General features: G+C 35.7%; 1 protein-coding gene across 2 annotated transcripts in view; it reads right to left on the bottom strand.

Annotated features, from left to right (window-relative positions):
• Positions 1-287: 287 nt before the first annotated feature.
• emp2 (epithelial membrane protein 2) overlaps positions 288-22,387 on the bottom strand; it is a 38,546-nt gene continuing 16,446 nt past the window's right edge. For both annotated transcript variants that reach the window (XM_048202796.1, XM_048202787.1), the window contains exons 2-5: positions 6,928-7,042; positions 5,705-5,801; positions 5,239-5,379; positions 288-1,626 (exon numbers count right to left, since the gene is read on the bottom strand). In XM_048202796.1, coding sequence (XP_048058753.1) covers positions 1,457-1,626; positions 5,239-5,379; positions 5,705-5,801; positions 6,928-7,005 — 486 coding nt within the window. In that variant the 5' untranslated portion in view covers positions 7,006-7,042 and the 3' untranslated portion in view covers positions 288-1,456. The remainder of the gene's footprint in view (positions 1,627-5,238; positions 5,380-5,704; positions 5,802-6,927; positions 7,043-22,387) is intronic.

The following is a 22,387-nucleotide window of genomic DNA, read 5'->3' as shown; positions in this document are numbered from 1 at the left end:
CGCAGCATAAAATCGGCGCGTTTATAATGATGCCCCAAAATAGGCAGTTAAAAAAATTAATAAAAAAAATCTATGGGGTATTTTGAGCTGAAACTTCACAGACACATTCAGGGGACACCTTAGACTTATATTACATCTTTTAAAAACATAATCTAGGGCACCTTTAAATCTTTTTCTTCATGACTGAACTGTCTTGGATCATACGTGTCACCATAATTTGAGAAAGACCCAGCAGTCTTTTGAGGTGGATGCTGTACACCAGAACAGAAAGAGAAGAGAGTCTCAAGCGGTTTTTAATGTAAAATACATTTATTTGATTAAAAAAGAACAATATTGAGCCCTTGATGGGGATCAGTCTCCAGAAACAGAGCAGACCTGAACAAGTCAGCAGACGTTTTAAAAAAAACAAAGCTGCCATTGTGGTTTCATTCCAATTACAAAAGCCTTCACTAATATTCATTAAAACCTCCTGAAAGGTGAGCATTATACAAACATGTTCAGGCCTGTTGATATAATACTTCATTACAAAAAAAATATTAACAGCAACATTGCAGTTAGTCTTAATAAATACAGCTTAACTTCACTTTCGCCTAAATAATTTGAGCTAATTGCTTTTTATTCCATATTGCAGATTTGAGGATGAAAAGATTACATACAAGACCGGAAAACTGAAACCACTGGTGTGCTTCACCAACACCATTATCTTAAGGTTATTCGCATGAATATGACGCATATCCCAAGTGCCCTAATCAAATACAATGTCTTAAGAACTACAGATCTGTACTTGTGTTAATAGAGATTTCAAATTAAATGCTGCAAACAAATAAAAACATGCAATATAATTAGTCAACACTAAAAGAATATTTTACAAAAAAAAAAAAAAAAAACTATACATGAGAACACATCGTGCCACTAATATTGACAATTTGTTCAGCTTCAAGTATGATATTAGTGCTCAGCAAACTGGCAGCACAATATTTCAGATTTAGTCGTTTTTATTTAATTTTCCCCAAGCACATTTATGACCAGGAAACATCACACTAGCATGTTACTTACTACACATTAAGTGTTACATAAAAGGCCAATTTCACACCATGTATTGTTTATGAATACACGTCGAGCCCATAGTGGTTCCATGTTATAAATATATCCTATTATATCTCCCACACTTGTCTTTTTTCCACACCCTATTTTAACTCTCTAAATCACAGCACTTTTTTTTCTTCTTTTACTGGGCAGATAGAACTAAATTATAAACACACACAAAAAAAAGTGACATACTATGAATAAAATCTAATTAAGTTTCCAGTATGCAGTGATTAATATTACAAGTTGAACTACTTCATTCTAACTTTGGCATGTATTTAATCTACATATAAAAACAAGTATCATTACAAATAAAGTCTCTTGGCTAAGGCTGTAGCTGGTGGTAGCTAGTGAGGTGGTGTGTTGCGCTTTATTTGCGTTTTCTTAGCACTAGATACATCAAGCCGCTCAGAAGTGTCATGGGGAAGGCGACCCAGGCGACGACGAAGGCGTATCCGTAATCTCCATTCCTAAATTTGTCACCTTTGAAGTTTAAGTGCTCTGCTGTGTAGATGGACGCAGCGGTCATCACACAGAAGGCTGCGGAAGTAAAGAAAAAAAAGAGGCAATTTACAGTTGGTTGCTTGCATTTCGATTGATTGCCATATCAGCTTCACAGGCTGATGCAGATTCAGCATTCAAACAATACAATAGATACCAGGTGACTTTAACTACTATGTACTTACAAAAACAACTGTTAGGTACTTAGTGTGTTCATACTGTATTACAAAACACTACACTTGCTACTATTGAGGTAGGATACGGGTAGGGTTAGGACAGGTTTGGTGGTATGGGTAGGTTTATGGGTAGGTTTATGGGTAGGTTAACAGTGTAATCATAGATGTAATTACAGAAATTAATTACAGCTGTATTTACATAAAGGTATTTTTAAAAATATAAGTAAAACCACGTATGTACACAATAACTGCATTGTATCAATAACTAATTTAAACGGCAGTACATAGTAGTTAAAGATACTTAGAGGCCATATTATGCTCATTTATCAAGTCTTGATTTAGTTTTTGGGGTCTACTTGAATAAGTTTTTTTTATGCTTGAATGTTCAAAAAACATTTCACATATTTTACATTGTTGCAGCACCACCTAGTCTGTCAGTAACACTGTTTAGTTCGTGTCTCTATGAAGCCCCTCCTTCAGAAAAGCGCAATGTGTTGTGATTGGTCAACTGCTTTCTGAAATGTCACACCCCTTGCCATAACGGCAAGATTCAACACACTACTAATGTCATTTTTATTTGCAAATGTCTTGGGCAGGAATTATTTAAAGGGATAGTTCATCCAAAAATGAAAAATATCCCATGATTTACTCACCCTCAAGTCATCCTAGGTGTAAATGACTATCTTCTTTCAGACGAACACAATCAGAGATGGGGGGGGGGGGGGGGGGGCATAAGCTTAGACGCCTCTCACAATTTAAACAAATATGGCTGTGCAACTTATCTAACTAATGCAAGCTACTCTTCTCTTATATTGAAATTTCTCTTTCAAATTTCTTGGTTTAGACTTCTAATTTGTGACTGGTGTTTTGTTTTGCTCTCTCCTCTGTGCTTCCACAATCATCATTGGGTCAAGCGTGGGGTCACAATTCTTCCTCCGTAAATTGATTCGTAAGGCCGTCTGCTGGAAGCTAGTTGTTAATATAGTAGTTAATAGTTAATAAAGTTTTAAATATGGATATTTTTCTTACAAAAACCCATCGCTTCACTTCAGAAGGCCTTTATTAAAGGTGCTACAGAGGATCTTTTCGTCGACTGAGAAACCAAAGACTGTTAGTGAGTATTTGAAATGAGCGCATGCGTAAGAACAGCCCCCCCTCCTTCACAGCTCATTTCGAGGGAACGCCTCCCAAAACTCGTGCACGAGTATTGGAACACGAGTGTTTACCACTGGCATTCGCTGTGTCGTGTTAGTGGATTCATTATGTCGGACTCACCGCAGGTAACTCATAATCTGCAGTTGTTACTCCTGTCTCCTGACAAAAACATTGCATGCGGCGCCTGTGGAGTGTGGAAAGTTACTGGAGCGCGCAGCCGCGCTCGTCTCTCACAAGGAACGCCACTGCAGTGATTGACAAGCCAGAGGGCCAATCGTTTACGCGATGATCGCTGATGTTTTTAAGGCCCTACCTCGTGCACAGATGATGTATATTAATATTATTCCTTTCAGTGCACCTAATAAATAGTCTTTTATCAGTTAGTAAAGACAGCTTCAAGTAATATTGCAAAAATGTATAAAACAAAACATCCTCTGTAGCACCTTTAACCCCCTGGAGCTGTGTGGATTATTTTTTATGATGGATGAATGCACTTTTTTGGGCTTCAAAATCCAGACCCCCATTCACTACCATAATAAGAACAAGGATATTTTTAAATATACCTCTGATTGTGTTTGTCTGAAAGAAGAAAGTCATACACACCTAGGATGGCTTGAGGTTGAGTAAACCATCGGATAATTTTAATTTTTGGATGAACTATCCCTTTAAATGAGGGATATTGTGACATGTTCATTCACAGAAGAGAATTTACAATCGAGGCATTTCAGGGAGTTCAGAAACAGAGCTTACTGATATAGAGAATAACTCCCTTTGGAGTGACTTTGTACTTTGCAGACCTTTTTCATGCTTCAACAGTAACACTACACAAATGCATAATAGGTCATCTGTTAAAATAAAGTGGGAGTCAAACATTTTTAAAATTGGGGCAATTTACAGACAAGAAAAAAAGTGACATTCAAATAATTGTTTAGTCAAAAATAAACCATTTCAAGGTCGTTCAAGACCGCTCTTGATTTTGTGTAATGATCAGCTGATTGTACATTTTCCTTTGCATATAGTAAATAGACTAAATGGGAAAATCACAAATGTGCTGATAAAGATGATTTAAAATACAATGGCATGAAAAAGTATGTGAACTCCTTGCAGAATCTGTGAAAATGAGAATTATTTTAATAAAATAAGAGGGATAATAAAAAATGCATGTTATTTTTTGATTAGTACTGTCCTGAGTAAGATATTTTACATAAAAGATGTTTGCATTTAGTTCACAAGACAAAACAATAGCTGAATTTATTAAAATAACCCCATTCATAAGTATGTGAACCACTGATTCTCAATACTGTGTGCGATTATCTGGATGATCTTTTTATATTTTGTGATGGTTGTTCATGAGTCTCTTGTTTGTCCTGAGCAGTTAAACTGAGCTCTGTTCTTCAGAAAAATCCTCCCTGTCCTGCAGATTCTTCAGTTTAAGCATTTTTTGCATATTTGAACCCTTTCCAGCAGTGACTGTATGATTTTGAGATTCATCTTTTCACACTGAGGACAACTGAGGGACTCAAACTCAACTATTAAAAAAGGTTCAAACATTCACTGATGCTCCAGAAGGAAACATGATGCATTAAGAGCCGAGGGGTGAAAACTTTTGAATTCAAATATCAAGGTAAATTGTACTTTATTTTTCTGCCGGGAAACATGCAAGTATCTTCTGTTGGTTCCGAAGGGCAGTACTAAATGAAAAACAATGATATTTAAACAAAATAAGAAAAATTGTGACATCTTCATCCTGTTCAAAAGTTTTCACCCCTCGGCTCTTAATGCATCGTGTTTCCTTCTGGAGCATCAGTGAATGTTTGAACCTTTTTTAATAGTTGTGTTTGAGTCCCTCAGTTGTCCTCAGTGTGAAAAGATGAATCTCAAAATCATACAGTCACTGCTGGAAAGGGTTCAAATATGCAAAAAAATGCTTAAACTGATGAATCTGCAGGACAGGGAGGATTTTTCTGAAGAACAGAGCTCAGTTTAACTGCTCAGGACAAACAAGAGACTCATGAACAACCATCACAAGACATAAAAACAGTCGTGGATCATCAGGTAACTACACACAGTATTGAGAATCAATGGTTCACATACTTATGAATGGGGTTATTTTAATAAATGCAGCTATTTTTTTGTCTTGTGAACTAAATGCAAACATCTTTTATGTAAAATATCTTACTCAGGACAGTACTAAACAAAAAATAACATGCATTTTTTATTATCCCTCTTATTTTATTAAAATAATTATCATTTTCACAGATTCTGCAAGGGGTTCACATACTTTTTCATGCCACTGTACATATTGTGGGCATGAACTCACCAGACAAGAGCTGAATGATGGCCGTAAAGACAAATCTTTCCCCCTGCTTCAGACGGAAGAGCTGAAGGATGAAGACAAAGAAACCCACGCAGCACAAGATAGTGGCCAGTATCATGGTGGCCTGGACAGTCTGAAGATAGGCTGATAAAGAGGAAGAGAACATGACACAAAGTTCATTTGTGGAAAATGTTGTGCAGAAATGACTGGAGATGATTTATATGGTCTCATCTCAGAAAATATGTCTATTTTGCATTTTACTAATTGAACACATTGCTCCAGTGATGCTATGTTGCAACTGAACCAAAAAGCATTAAGAGTCTGTCTGCTTCTAGCCAGCTTTGATTAATAAGCAACTTTGAACAATGCCATTAACACAAACATTCAAACATTTATACTGTACATCATTTTGCCTTCTCCAAAATAAATACTGGTTATATTTTTAGATTTTAAGATAATCAAGGCCTACCTGCATCAGAGGTTGCACTGTTTGGTATATCATGACAGCCTGTGGTGTTGCAGTAATACCAGAGATCTAAGGAGAAATTCTGTGAAACCCACCATTCCTAAAAAAAGATGGAGAATAGTTTAATTTTGGCTTAATGTTATAATTTTACAGCCAATATATGAATAAATAAATAATAGTTAACACTTTAGAATACTGTTCCGTCATTAATGAATAACTACACAGGAACAAATGAGTAACATTCTAGTTACTACTATTAAATAACAAAGAAACGCTGATTAACAAATTAGTAATAGTACTCAGTTGAAGGTGGTGGTTCACTATTAGCTAATCAGTAACGACTATTTTTTCATACCTCCCAGAGGACTAATAAGAACTATTATATACAGGTTCATAATTAATGTGGCTAATGCATAATGTATAATTCATTCTAAAGCGATTACTAATTATTTGGATCAGTAAGTATTCTAAAGCGAAGCTCATGGTAATCCAAAAATGGCTCAAGTGTTACCAAATCCATTGAAAGGAATTATTATCCAAAACCTTACAAAAAATCCCCAAAAGCTTGCAGTGACTTCAGTCATTACTAGATAGTTATCATGCTTTTCATTTTAGAATACTGTTCCAAATCATTAGTAATTCCTTCAAAAGGATTTGGTAATACTTGAGTCATTAGTAGTGTGTTACCATTACCTTCACTTAGGAATTTATTATACATTATGCATTATTCATATTAACTATATATATATAGTTCTTAGTAGTCCTCTGGGAGGCATGAAAAAATAGTTACTGATTAGTGAATTACCACATTCGACTATGCACTATTACTAACTAATTTGTTAATCAGAGTTTCTTGTTAATTAATAGTAGTTATTCATTGATGATGGAAAAGTATTCTAAAGTGTTACAAAATAATATATAAAATTATGCCATTCTAACTCGGTTACATGACTAAAAAACATCTCAAGAAGTGATGAACATGCTAAAAACATGCTACAAGTTGTTTTGCATTTATGTATTTACAATAGAATGTTTTGAGTTTTGATTGCTTCGAAAAATGACAAGACACCTCTCTTCAACGGGTCGCACAATTTGAGGTAAGCTTAGCAGAAATGGTGCTGGATGAGTTGAACACTAAAGTTTAATGTCTAGAGTTTTGCTGGGATTTTTTGCTGAAATCCCAAACATAAACAATGAACAGTAAGAGACTAAGAAAATCAGCTTACATTTCTGATGGATGCTATGAAGAGTAGTATTGCTGAGGTTATGTGGAAGAGGATGATGAAGGCCAGAATAATCAACATGGCTGATGGTGGAACAGAAAATCAAAAGCAGGAGAATCTAAAAAGAAAAGAAAAAAGGAAGACACATGAATATTATAAACATCATGAATACACAGACACTCATGAGAGCTAATACAGAGAACTGGAACTGGAATTTGAGCTCTCTAGATCTGGTGGGAAAATCACCATGTGTCCATTTGAACAGCCTCTTTTTACTCTGAACTTTGATCTTGGAAGTACTTTTCCGCAACGATTTGTATTTTCAGAATACAAATTTAGAACTGTCAACACCTATGACAGGAAAATAAAGGACAAATAAAAATTTGAAACTATTTATATTATTAGTTAGCCTACCTATTTTTGTTATTTTTGTTTTGCACACTTGCTAGGCCTTGTACTAATGTTTAACCTAGCAAAATAAATAAATAAATAAATATGTAAACATGCAAAACAATACAGAGTCAAATAAACTGTTTTAGCATAATTCGAGATTAAGAAGCTACATCTATGATACCAGTTGTCAGATTTCAGTCCTTCCCTATTCAAATAGGCAAGGCAAGTTTATTTATATCGCATATACAAAGTGCCATGCATAGAAAAGGAATTAAAATAATCATAAAATAATTATAACTTGCATAAGAAATAAAAATATCATGCATAAGAAATAAAAGTAAAAAAAATAATAAAATAAATACTGCCCAAATCACTAAGTTAGTAACGGCTAGCCCTGTCTGGAGTGGCAGACATGAAGAGTCAGGTTTGTGATTTTACACTTGAACTAGACCAATAGATAGTAGTTCAAATCCTCACATGGGTTTTGCTGAAAAATGCAGTCAGCTTCAGCCTACGTCACACACATGAGCCTCAGAGTCGGCTGCTAATTTAGCTTCCCATGATTCACTGTAGCACGGCCACATACAGACAGCCTATACATCTCAGCCTGCTGCTTCGAGCCATTTATGTATGGCTTTTTTTCCCTTTCACCCTGTATAGTGGATGTAAGTTTATACTGGAGGTGAGAAACCCTCTTTTTTTGCTCTGAAGTGCTTTAATGCTCAGTACTTGAGGACACAATAAATTTAAAAAAAGAGAGAAATAGAGGTAGAGAGAGAGGGAAAAAAAAGACACCCTAAAGGACAATTTCACCTCAGCACTAAGGCTGTGAAATACATGTCCAGATCGCTTTCAAAAAACCATATGTGGTGTTAAAACAGAGTTTTATCCATTTGCTAGTAGCTAATAGTTTTGTTTGAGACACTTAGTGGCAAAGTTCAGTAGATATAATCAAGCAGAATTCTGTGTAAAATCTGTGAAATATGAGATTAGTCTTACTGCAGCTGGAAGGGACGTATAACTGAATGATGAAACAGATAATATGTCCTATCATACACCCGGTGCAATGCAGCACCAGGAGCAAGTGTTTTTTGATAGTTTTAGCCTGACAGTTATCATTTTCACATCCTGTGCCACGTTGTTTAAATAGAAAATGCATTGTAGTAGTATAATATTAGTAGTAATAGTAACGCGCATTGTTGGCGCGTAACTATGTTGAGGCAACTGAAATAGACTGCGCCATTGAGTCAATTGCGCTATATTATATATATATATATATATATATATATATATATATATATATATATATATATATATATATATATGTGCATAAAGACAAAAAATGCTTTGGTGGAATCCGGCTTGTCCCATAGTTGGTCTGTTTGTGCGTTTTAACCCGCACACACGAGCAGATCCGTTTCCTCACTAGAGAAGCGTTCAGTTTTTCTGCCATGTAAATAGCAAATCCACCATGGTGCGAGTGCAACTGGCTTTTAAAGGCAATGGGAGATGAGACTCTGACTGGTTTATTGCATGTTACGCCCAAAACACACCCCTTTACTCATTAAGAGAATAGGGACAACCCTTTTAGACCATGCACAGGGTGCGCAGACCATTTTTCCTGTCATTAAATTAGCAAAAGTGGATTCGGACACGCCCTAAGTGCACTTGTGCCATGCACTTTAGACCACGCACTTAGATCATTAAAATAGGGGCTCAATAGTGTCTGGAAAATACAATAAAAAATTCTAGGTCTTTTCTTGTTAATAAAAAGGGTACAGAAGGAGGTAAAAGAACATGCTGATAGAAATCAATGACTCCTAAAAGTAGCAGCTGAGTATTAAAGATGATGCTTTCCAAATTTAATGCACACAAGTGGTCCTCATTTAATCTGTTTCCTATTTTAAACAGATTACACACCTCCCATCACCAACATCTCAATCTCCTCCACAACCAGCTCATCAAAAACTACTAAATTGCTCCAGGTATACCTTTTAATGACTGGTGACATGATCATCTCAATCTGACCTGAGGTGGCGCCATTGAGCCAAGATGCAAAAACTCTCTAACATAAACAAGTGATGGATGGATGGATGGATGGATCCTGTTATGACTTTATCTCTTCCATGATAGAAAGTCATAAACACAAAAGGAGAAATATAGCTGAATGTCAAAGCTGCTCATTCTCATATGGTGACCACAAATGTCAAGCAAGATTTTCAAGGAAAGAGCAACTTGAATTTCAATCTTAAATTTAGATCTATTATTTTGCTTCACAAATGTCACATGGACTACTTTTATTATGGAGTTTACATGGAGTTCGACAAGTCACAATTCAATTTCACTGTATAGAAAATAATGCAGATGTTCTGCTAAACTTCTTTGTGTTGAAGACAGAAAGTCAAACAGTTGGCAGAGTTTTCATTTGTGGGTGAACTGTCCCTTTAAGATGGGATGTGGCATTTCAGAGTTTAGGCGGGAAAATGGTTAAAAAATTGAGGCTCAGCTTGAAGAAAGCATAGAAACATAACCAATTAAAGCTAACAACCAAACCAGAGAGACTCCAACACCGTCATAATAAAATAGATCTGAGTAACAGGAAGCCAGCCTCAGTACATAAGGGAGACACAATGTGGGAGGACACAGGATGACGCTCGTCTTTCTCAGAGCAGTCTCTACAATCGCAAGCCTGAAAAATCACTTCTTTTTTAACTTTCATAATTTCTTGTAAGGTCAGGTAAGGTACTGAGAACCAAATTAAGTGTAGGCATTAATAAAGACTGAGCATGTTGGTCATTTATTCAGAGCCTGTAGTGGAAATCCTCTGGAGACCTTCATCTCCTCAGGCTGTACATTAGCTGTCTGTCTCTACATGTAGTGTAAAGTGGGAGGCTGGTCTCATTAAATCGTTGTGCATCGTGGTCTCGGTCCACACATGGTCTTAATTTTCTCTGCTGCTGCCTTCCTGTGTTGTACTGAGAGGCGTAGAGCCTGGAAAAGGAGGAGCCAGAGGAGGAGGAACGAGAGACGAAAAACTCAAAACATGCTGTCCAAAAACCTGTGATTTCAATTAGCAAATGTGTCAAGCAAATTATTCTGAGGCAATAGTGCAAACTGTATGACTTTTCTGAGTCATTATTTGAAAATATTAAGATGAAGTTGAAGTTGATCAAGTTAAAGAGACAGCTCACCCCCCAAAAATAAATAAATAAAATTCCATCATATTTGAATCGTGCATTTACACTGAAAGGGGACTGGATGCAAAAGATATCATAAAACATATCACAAATATCATAAAAGTTGTTAAGATAAAGCACTAGGTGATTTTTCTAAATTGTTCTATTTTTGTACTTAATTCATAAGCTTTGGATTTTTTTTTTTTTTTTTTTTTTTAGGATTCCGGCAAGTCGGCAAGAAATTAAAATTCACCATATTTATTTTTTGGAAACGTAAAAAGTTATAGATTTTATTGTGAACAATTCATCCATGCATATGTTTTCTATTTTTTGTTTTTGTTTTTTGACCTCATAATCAGCGTCAGCACCACAAGGGGGCGTAATCACTCTCGGCGCCACTGTGCCCCCTTACCTCTGCTGCATTACCCCTCCCTCCCGGACTGCGAATTCAACTCAGGGGTACCACCCACCCCAGTGACGTATACAGGACTTCTCCAATCATTTAATTCACTTAAACTCTGCCCTTGCAAGCTTGTTCATCTGCCTCCACTTTTGAGTGCAACGCCCACATCTCAACATCCAATCAAAAACTGATGCATAGAACCAAGTCACCGCCCTTCATTTTTTCTTTTCTGTTAAATCCGCACTTAAATCACAAGATGGAAGAAAATATCTGTCGCTTCTGTTTCATCACAACTTTAAAATTAAAAATGTAATGATATACAAATATCATTAAACTAAATAACTTAAAGGTCTTAAAGGGATAGTTCACCCAAAAATGAAAATTCTGTCATCATTTACTCACCCTCAAGTTGTTCCCAACCTGAATAAATGTCGGCTGAACACAAAGGAAGATATTTGGAAGAATGTTTGTAACCAAGCAGATCTCACCCCCTATTTACTATCATAGTAGTCAATGGGGGGCGAGATCTGTTTGGTTACAAACATTCTTCCAAATATCTTCCTTTGTGTTCAGCAGAACAAAGACATTTATACAGGTTTTGAACAACATGAGGGTGAGTAAATGATGACAGAAGTTTCATTTTCGGGTGAACAATCCCTTTAAGGTTATTACTTTATGTATTTTTCAGCAGACACTGTAGCAATTTGCTTGACTCACTGCATTTTCAAGAACTGCTGGGAGGCGCCTGTTAATTTGTTGAAATCTATAATGACACAAATGTGGCATTTAACACACAGAGAACTAGTGTTTTGTTGTTTATGTCACTTGTAGCTCTCTGAATGGTGGGAAATTGAGGAAGAAAATTCCTGTAGATGGTTAAGAAGTGAGGAAAAATGAAACCCTTTGACGAGACAGAGGCCCACCACATACATACAGGATACATGAGGAAGAACATACTGAAAATTGTATGTTGGCTACACAGAGGGATAATCGTCTGTGCATGGTCCTCTCAGGCCTTTTAGGAACAAAAGATCTACTGTAGAGGTTCACCAAGGCCAAAGGCAAGAGTAGAATCAGCTTCACAGTTGATTCAGATCAGCTTTCACAGGAATTGTGTACCTGTAATCATCAAAAGCGGCAATACACAACCATACAGGTCTTATAGAAATATTCTAGATTCAGTATAATATCAGCTCAAATGCCAGCATGTTGAAAACCACAAAAATTAATGACTTGTCCCTAGTTTTCTTCAAAAATGTAAAAATCTCTGTTACAGTGAGGCACTTTGGAAGTGAATAGGGCCAATACATAAACATTAAGATACTCACTGTTTCAATACTATCGCTACAAATGTTAAAACTGCTTTAAATTTGTTTATAAACCTTTTCTGTGTAAAGTTATATTCAATTTCATATTTCATTTTATATTCCAAAATTCATTGCCATGACAACATAAATGCTAAAACTTTGAAAGTAATGTAAAAATTGTAATTTAAACAACTTTAAGCTCAAAAAAGGCACAGGTTATGTAAATAAAAAAAAATAATAATAATAATAATTTAAAATATTAATAAAATCTATAATAGTATATAGATAATAGTAAAATATCGCTGATCCGACTCTGAACTTAATTTGAAGCCAATATATTCCTTTAAATGATGGATCTGGATTATGTCTATAAATATGAAACAAGAGAGGACAGAACTGCAACAACAGTGATTACATAAGTACAATCTTAACACCTTGTGTGGCTTTTGAGTGTGGCTAACCATTTTAATGAATAAATATGTCAGTTCTCTACATTAGATCAATCAGTCAGGCTAAAGTCAAATCACAAATCACAAACATCTGTACCACAGCTGCACAAGACAAAGAGAAAAAAAAAGTTTAAAGTTTATATAGGCTTAGACATGAAAACCTATGAACGTTTGTCTTGGAAACTGGCCGTATAGTTTGAATTTGCTATGTAGAATCCTGTGGGATGATAATGACAGCCATACCTAAAAAGCCTTGAGGTTTCCAGAGCACTTACAAACCATCATTAGTAAATTAATTGGAGTCAGCACTTTAAAAGGTAGAAGATAAGCCATGTCGACTTATTTCTGTGTGGAGAAATGTCTGCATGTGTGCGTGTAAACACTAAGAAGCCCCTGCTCATTTCCTTTTAAGCTTGGTGGAAAACGCTGACTTGAGTTTCACTTTTAATGTCATTTTTTCATAAAAGCCGCAGTCTCCAGCAAGCTTCCAAGTCGGCCACTGCTGAAAACAGAAACTGCAGTCATGGAACAAATGATTGAGAAGGAAAGCTTCAATGTCACCCAGCAAAGCTTTGCGGATTTAATCCAGGGCATGTAAGCTACAAAAATGACTAGGACTGGGAATCAGCACTGATTAACAGATTTGTTTAAATTCTGATATGATTAAATGTTGATTAATTTGAAAATCATTTCAGTAATAACATCAACAGACCTGTTTCTATTAGGGCTGGGTAAAAAATATAGATTTCTTGATTTTAATCGATTGTCATTTTTACGAACCGATATCGATTCTTAAATCCCAAGAATCGATTAGTCTAGTCTGTTTTCACAGTTGATGAATGAGCAGAATATGTAGCGTCTCCCATCCAATAAATCGCAATAATCTTTTGCTTTATTACTTTTGATATGAAGCAAAGTCTCAGATTTCAAATGACGTCCATCTTATTATTAGATTAAAAAATAAATACCGTTTTGGCGCTGTTTAATTTCACGTGACAGATCGCTGTAGCGCCTCAGTTAGGGACTTTAAGCAACAGCTGTTGATGGAACGGCAACGGCGACCGGAAGTAAACTGTCAACTGCCGTAAAGAACGCAAAAATCACTAAGCAACAACAAAGAGGATGGCGTGGATCATTTAATCATTTGACATAGTAAACAATACATTACATGTAAATAAAAGCAAGAGAATGGTTGCTGTTGGCATTAAATGACATACAGATACAACTAAAATACCACATAACCATAGAACATAACATTTACTTATCTAGTCTGTCACGTATTATCGACTACGGCAAATCGGCTACCCTGCCGTAGTAGACGGTTACAGTAGAACGTCAAGAAGTAGCAGTTAAATTTGCGCATGCGCAATGGAACGCCAGAATGCCGTTGCCGTTGTATCAGCAGCTGCTGCTTAAAGTCCCTAAAGAGAAGCGGCAGCACGGAGCGCATGTGAACATCCCCTCCTCCGCTTTAATATCAGTTACAGCGTGAAATAAACATGACTAAACTTCTGAAGGTATGTTAAAATATACAATTTACCGAAATCCCTATCATGTCTCGTGTAATCGCTCAGTGTTTCAACCTCGGAAAGACGTCAATAAAACAGCTTGTAGGCTAAACAATGTCACGTAACATCACATTTACCTCAGAAAAACATATTCATTGACCATAAACTCATTAGTCAGCTAGAAAAGTGTACTCTAGAAAGCAACATTCTGATAAATATAGCTATGCACTGTTACATATTCATTATAATTTGTAATGTTCTTCAAAATTTAACGCATGTTTGAATAAATCAGTTATGACAGCCGTGATTTAAATGTTTATATTTCAAAAAAACGAATTGGAGTAGAAATATGATTATGTAATTCTAAACTTTATTTATAGTAAAAACATCGAGTGTAATTTAAGTGTTTGTATATAAATAAATAAGTTAATTTAACCTTCAATATTATTATAGTAGTACCAACTGACTCCCATGTGTAGTTTACAGCATTAGTTGAGAGATTTTTTTCCTCTAGAAAATTTGCCATATGTACTGTAACTGAAATACTACATCCAAAATAATCGATATTGAATCGAAATCGTAATCGAATCAAATCAAAAGCATGTGAATAGTAATCGAAAATTGTGTCAATACCCAGCCCTAGTTTCAATTATTAAATAATTGCATTAAAGGGATAGTTTACTCGAAAATAAAAAATGATATCACCATTTACTCACCCTTATGTTGTTCCAAACCTGAACATTTCAACTGTAAAACGAAAGTCAATGTGGTCTGAAAAATACCAGACCACAATGACTTTCACTGTATGGACCAAAAAAAGAAAGACATTTCAAAATATCAGAAGAAAGTTATACAGGTTTGTAATGACATGAGGGTGAGTAAATTATGACAGAATTATCATTTTTTATCCAAAACAGTTTCACTTTATTTGCATATTTTGCAGTCCCATGGGACCACAGAACTTAAGACAATAACCTGAGCTGTAAATACTATGTGAACACTGACTGGCTGTTTGTACATATTTATAAAATTACTTTCAATATTATATATATATATATATATATATATATATATATATATATATATATATTACATATATTACATATATTTACATATATGCAGTTGTATCTGAGTTATATTAATGGATTAAAACAAATGTTACATTTATAACTTTCGCCGTTACATATATTTTTGTAGCGAGTCCTCTGATGGACTGGCACTGACTGCAAAAACAATCCCAAAGCCCTTCACTAGTGACTATCCTGAGATGTGACGTCAAAAGCAGCAGTTACCGCACAGGAGACCCAACAATTACTCCGATTCATTGTGCGTCACTGTGCCTCCGACAGTATTTAAACAGAAGCAGCGTGAACTCAGGGAAAGGAATGTTCCTCAGTAACATGATGCAGCCAGACATCCCTAACTCTACTCATGAAACAAATCCAAAGGATTAAGTGTTTTATGAATTATGTCTGGTCCAAATATTGTGCTCATGAAGTCCAGATAATACAGAGTTGTTCAATAAATCCATAAATGATGAGAAAAACATGCAAATGTGAACTGCAGAACACAGTACCACCCAGTTTGACCCAACCTGACCCTAACTACCAGTGTTGAGCAAGAAGGAAAACCTCAAAGTAAACAAGGGATATGAGGGGGAATGTTTTAGTGTGTACGTTTGACATGGCCTGTGGTTTCAAATGTCGGCCCAAAGGTAACAAAGCATTCATGGGTTGTTTCACACTCCTGAGACCAACGCACTTCAAGATCAGAAAGAGTACCGATAAAAGGGAAGAAAAACGTGCAATGGATCAGAAATGATGAGGCACAGAGTTTAGTGTGAAGTCAACCCAAGCACACCTTTTATTTTATTCGTCCTTCACTGCCAGGATAAAAGGAAAGGGGCTAGAACCATTCTCTGAAACACTTGTGAAGCCTTGAAGGTTCAGCCATGGATAAACAACATCTTCATCTCTCAGGCTCAAGTGCTAGGCTTTCTTAAAGCTATAAACAATGATTTAATTAAGATCAATGCATTCACACATACTCATTTCCACTGAAGCACTCATGTTTATCCTGTCAGGGACAGGCGTTTGTTTTAAAATACAGTTGTAAATTAAACACAGGCCCTGTTCTTGCTCAATAAAGTTTAAATTAAGCACAAGCAGCTGAAATGTGCCTGCTGGGTCCCATCTAACTTATTTCCTAATAGGCCTCTTGTAACATTCAATGGCTGCAGTTCACACAAAGACATCAAGATAAGCATTTTCACACATTCTGTCGTACAGCATGTTTGTCAGGGGTATCTTGGGTAATCTGTAGCTAAATCTGTAATCTGGGGATTGTGTTGTAATTCGCTACAAGGATCAAGGAATCAAACAGACCTTTGCCACACATCTTTGACTCGTCTGTGCCACTACATTCAAGTGATGCCGAAAACAGCACCTTACTTTTCCTTTGTTTTCTTTGTCATATATTCTCCAGAATTATCACCAGTGTTGGGGAAAGTTACTTTTAAAAGTAATGTATTACAAAATTGTGTTACTCCATAAAAAAAGTAACTAATTGTGTTACTTAGTTACTTTTATAAAAAGTAATGCGTTACATTACTTTTGCATTACTTTTTCCTTACCTGGGCTAGGCTTTGCTTGTTGTTTTTTAAAAACAAAAAAAAATTCTGTTTTTGGTTATTGTAAAGGTCCTTTCAAAGTAAAATTGAAATGAATAAGCTTCAGGCTAAAGGAAATGCATATTTACGCCTATACAGTAGAGGGCGCTGCTCAAACAAACCTTTCAGCTGAGCTGCCATTCTGGATTAAAGAAGAATAGGATACAGGAGAAAGAAGTTCAACACTCTTATTTCTAAATCTAATCTAAAGTCACTTCTGCTTATTAGTATGGCTGAATTAGATCATTGAAGGTCAGCAGCAAAGACATGGGTTAATAAAGTGAGATTAAATACATAATGTAGATTTGTGTAATTTAATAGTTAATTATTACAGGTTTGCGTAAAATTCTGAGATTGCATATTCATTTTGAGGAATACTGAATGTTTCCATGCAAGTGAGAGATGAGTAAATGCATGTTCATATTTAATCTAGCAATCAGAACTCATTATAATATTTGATGCTGTCTACACTGGAAGACAAATTCCCAACAGATTTATTAATAATGCAAATTTCTGATTAAAAAGATGTTTTAAATCATTTGAATGAATCAAATTTAGAATCACTTGAAGAAGGATCACAATGCATTGATGACTAATTTTATTCCACCAGTACTAATTTTATGACATAATTCAAAGCCATAATAGTAGTATGTAAAGATGTTTTGCCAGCTAACCTAAAATGTCATGTCTTAAAGGATTAGTCCACTATTAAATACACTTTTCCTTATAAATTTACTCACCCCCATGTCATCCAAGATGTTCATGTCTTTCTTTCGTCAGTCGTTTTTGAGGAAAACATTCCAGGATTATTCTCCTTACAGTGGATTTCAATGGCTACCAACAGGTTGAAAGTCCAAATTACAGTTTCAGTGCAGCTTCAAAGGGCTTTAAACGATACCAGACGAGGAATAAGGGTCTTATCTAGTGAAACGATCGGTCATTTAAAAAAAAATACAACCGTATATACTTTATAAACAAAATATCGGCGCACAAATGCGTCGCCAGTTTCGTTTTTTTTTTGTAAGTAGAAGCGGAAAGTACGTTCAAGGCGATATTTTGTTTATAAAGCATATACGAAAATGAGCGACCCTTATTCCTCATCTGGTATCGTTTAAAGCCCTTTGAAGCTACACTGAAGCTGTAATTTTGACCTTCAACCTGTTGGTAGCCATTGACATCCACTATAAGGAGAATAATCCTGGAATATTTTCCTCAAAAACCTTCATTTCTTTTCAACTGATGAAAGAAAGACATGAACATCTTGGATGACATGGGGGTGAGTAAATTTATCAGGAATAGTGTATTTAAAAGTGGACTAATCCTTTAAAGTTTTCTTAAAGAAAACATAAGTATCGAGTAGACAAAAATGAGGTACGGGGGATTGGTTTTATCCATCGGTTGTTGAGTGGATGGAGGCAGATCCTGAGGGACCGGTTGCATAAACTGCTAAGACTAGTCTTACAAGTTAATCACATTTTTTTCTTTAAGACTGTTTCAAGTCAAGTACATAAAAACGTAGATTAGTATAATTTGAAACCAAAAAGTAACACTGATTGCCCTTGACTAATTACTAGTTGGTCATACTAGTACTTAAGACACAGTCTTAACATATTTGCTATGTTTATGCAACTGCTGAATGTGAGATTTCAGTCATTGTAAGAAAAGGGCAGGGTTTAAGCAGGAAAAATGAATGGAGAAATCTGGAATATGAAACCAGAGAGAAGTCTATTGTTTCACTGGAAGACCCTTTTGTTGAACTTTTGTTTAAAATGTTAAAAAATGAAGCATATGCATTAATAAATAAGATCAATAAGAAGCATTTAAAAACAGAGAATTTGCATTTAATGCCAACCTCTAAATTACCTGTTTTTATTGTGGTTTAATTTAAAAATAATACTTAATATGTCAAATAAACTCACTACACCAAACCACACTTAAAATAAGAGAGTCATTTTTGAGTCAGTTCAGATAGAAATAGCTCCTCAAATTAACAACTGCACCTTACATACAGTGATGCAGGAAATTAAATTATGCAGCTCTGAACACCCGCCGAGATCTGTTACTGACATCTCTGATCATTTTTTCCTCACTGTTCAGCCCCTGCAGCACCACTGGTGCTTGTGAACTGAATGAGAACACAAGGCTTATTTTTGGAGAAAACACAAAAGCCAGAATTGCTGCCTTTGGCAGGCTGCCTGAAATGAAGTTAAATGTACAGAACAAACAAAGCTTGGTTTTGTGTATCATCTATGAAGCATTATAAGCCCCGCCCAGCAAAGTACTTCTGGACACAAAAAAAAGGAAAGGAAAAAGGAAACAAACTCCCAGCAAGAATGATGTGCACAGTGTGAACGCTACTTTTACGAAGCCTTAAGGTCTCTATTACACAACCCTGAGGTTCTCCACAGATATTTCAACACCATACCAGGCAGTTTTGGCACAAGGGATTCCTCATTTTGTAGAAGGAGTGTATTTTGGCAAGGCACATGTGTTCCTGCTGCAGCTGATCTCAGGAGGAGCCTCATTCACACACGGTCGGGTCCCATTCGGCCCTCGGATAGCCTGCTGGGTTGAAAGTCTGCACTGGGTGCTGATAGGCTTTCATCTATGGCTCTACCGCAGAGCAATGGTGCTCGGGTGCCGCAGGCCCTGTTTTCACATCACATTCCACTGATGACACGCCGCCAGCGTGAGTAACGGCTCCCACATGGATCTGTCAAAAGACACGCTGCCGAAACCCAGCGGCTACATCCAGACAACCTCTCTCGCTGAGATTCAGGACGCCCATGTTTAATGCATTTACACACTGTCCATATTCTCAGTAGCTCCTTTGATCTTTAAGCAGGGATGAAGAGAGGACTCTTGTTACTCCCAAAAGAGCTTCGTGTTGCGTCCAGTGCACTTAGCAGCAAGTTTTAAATCTTAAGTGTGCTAAAACCACAGTCTCTTCTCTTGTCACCATGTATTTGAAAAAAAATGTAAAGTTTTACTGTCACTTTTGATCAATTTAATGCATCCTTGCCACATAAAAGAGTTCTTTCCAAACCAATCTTACTGACGCTAAACTTTTGAACAGTATTGTGCCAAACGCGGAAAAATGTATGCTACTATACATTATCCAGGAGTCTGAAAACACATTAAAAAATCTGGGATTCAAAATCAGGGATTTTTTTCACTATATTACACTATACTTTTCAGTACTTAAAAAAAAAAAAAAATTGATTAGACAGTGAAAAACACATTGCTTTTTGTCTTTCCTTAGAGAAAATAGTATAGGTTTTAGTATAGGTTATTGATAATTGGCATTAACATGAAAATTATTGCTTTACTCAGGCACCCTTTAATTCTCCAAATGACTATAAAATGCAGTTTCTGACTGAAAATTGAACAAATCCCACACATATGAGCAAATCCCCCGCTCATCTCTAAATACATGTCTGTAAAAGAGATACATGTCTGTTTATTTCTCCTCTCATGCTTAACATGGTGTTGTTCTTGTGTTCAAAACTGGTCTGGGTCTCTGGTAAAACTGGTATCTCAGGTAAGACCTCCTTGTAGAGTTTTTCATATGCTAACGTGGCTATGCGTAAGCTTGAGAAATGTCACCCCTGTGCACACTTGGCTACCAAAATCCACAGCAACACATGTGCAATTCATTGTCTCAATCCCAAAAACATGCAAACACACAATGACATCCCAGACTCAAAGACTGGTTTTACGATTCACACATTTTCCAAGCTACTTTGTCTGTGACACAGCAGTGACCCAGGATTCAGCCTATGACTGGAGAAGAATGAGTTTCAGTGTTATTCTTTCTGTAATTGGTGAAAACAAATAAAGATTACAAAGCCTTAAGTCAATAGAAACATCTTTTCGTGGACTGCTTCACTTTTTCTTTCTCATTTCACCACATTATTTTCCAGAGAACTCTCCAATAATCTGATACTATCTACCGTATACTCAAAATGAGCCGATTCTCATGGCAAGATTAAACTATCTGAAATTCTTTCTCATAGTTTTGCTGAAGCAATAAGCGCCATCTCCCAGTCCCTTATAGTCTCCCTTGAACTAAAGTTCAGAATCATATGGTGTTTTATTTGAACATATAATAAGGTAGGACTAATAGGAGTCGCAGCACATTTTCATCTTCATGTACCTTAAATGCTTATTATGTTTGTGGACGATGTACAACACATTTTACATGTGTTATTATTAATGAGTTTGCAGTCTGTATTGAATGATGCATAAAAAAAGTGCTTGTGCTTAGCACAAAATAATGGCAGAAAGACTTATGAGGCAGAATCCCTTATGAGATTCTTTTTAATAAATCAAAAACACAGAGAGACTAATTCTGCATGATTCACCAACAAATGACTCTTATGAGTGAATATAAAACATACAGAGTGACCAATGTACCATGATTCCCAAAAGGAATGACTAATGAGCCGATTCTCTTAAATAATCTCTTAAAAAGTTTGAATCATCACTCTGAAACTTTTTCCATGTATAATTCACAGCATTAGCAGAGCAATAATGTCTTTCGAACACAAACAAAAGTGAAATTGTGCTGTATAAAAAAAAAAAAAAAAAAAAACCTTTAAAATTTACGGTAAACAAAAAAACAGCAGCTGTGGTTGACAGAACTTTACCAAAAAAAAAAAAAAAAATACGGTAGCAACATTTTAGGTTTTACGGGACAGCACTTAGTTTACTGTCTATTTTACAGTTCAGTACAGTACTTAATTTAAAAGGTTTATATTGTAATAATTCTGGTTCATAACTGTTTATTTTACACACTGTAAAAAAGATCTGTTAAATTTATGGGAAAAAAAAAAAACAAAACAAAAACAGCAGCTGTGGTTGCCAGAAATTTACCGTAAAATACAGTAGCAACATTTTAGATTATGTTTTATTTATTTTTTTCGGTGTAAATTATACAATGACTTGTTATTTTTCACTTCCAAAAACTGTAAATTTAACGGTATATTACTGTAAAATTACATTACGGTTATTCAACGTATATAGTACGGAAACTTTCTGTAAACCAATTTATTCACTGTAGAATTTTTGCAGTCTTTTACCGTTAAAAACACAATAATTTTTTACAGTGTATAACTGAAATACACTAAAATGATCAAATCAATCAAACCAAACTGAATCAAATCAGGAAAATATAAATGGATACACAGTCCAATGTTTTAAAAGCTTTTTGCTTTGCAATACTGTGTTATGCTTATATTCAGATGGATTTTTAGTCACAATGCGTTCTGAGTCAGTTATTGATTCAAGATTAAAGTTTATTTAACTATCAGCATTTAATGCTAAACTCTTTTTCATGCTAAAGATACATGATTAAGGAGGAGAATTCAGTCTCACAAACACGCCCCCTCCAAATCTATGACTATGGAAGAATTACTGTAGCCTCATGGTCACTCTGAGCTTGACGTGCGAAAAAAAAACGTGTCCAGTGCTTAGGCTCAGCCAAAGGGAGAGGCATTTCCTGATCCAAACACTGACAGCACACATTCTAATGAAGCAGCCCATCCGCAAACAAAACCC

Source organism: Megalobrama amblycephala, linkage group LG1 (genome assembly GCF_018812025.1).
Source record: "Megalobrama amblycephala isolate DHTTF-2021 linkage group LG1, ASM1881202v1, whole genome shotgun sequence".
Classification (NCBI taxonomy): domain Eukaryota; kingdom Metazoa; phylum Chordata; class Actinopteri; order Cypriniformes; family Xenocyprididae; genus Megalobrama; species Megalobrama amblycephala.
This window is presented reverse-complemented; position numbering and strand designations above follow the sequence as displayed.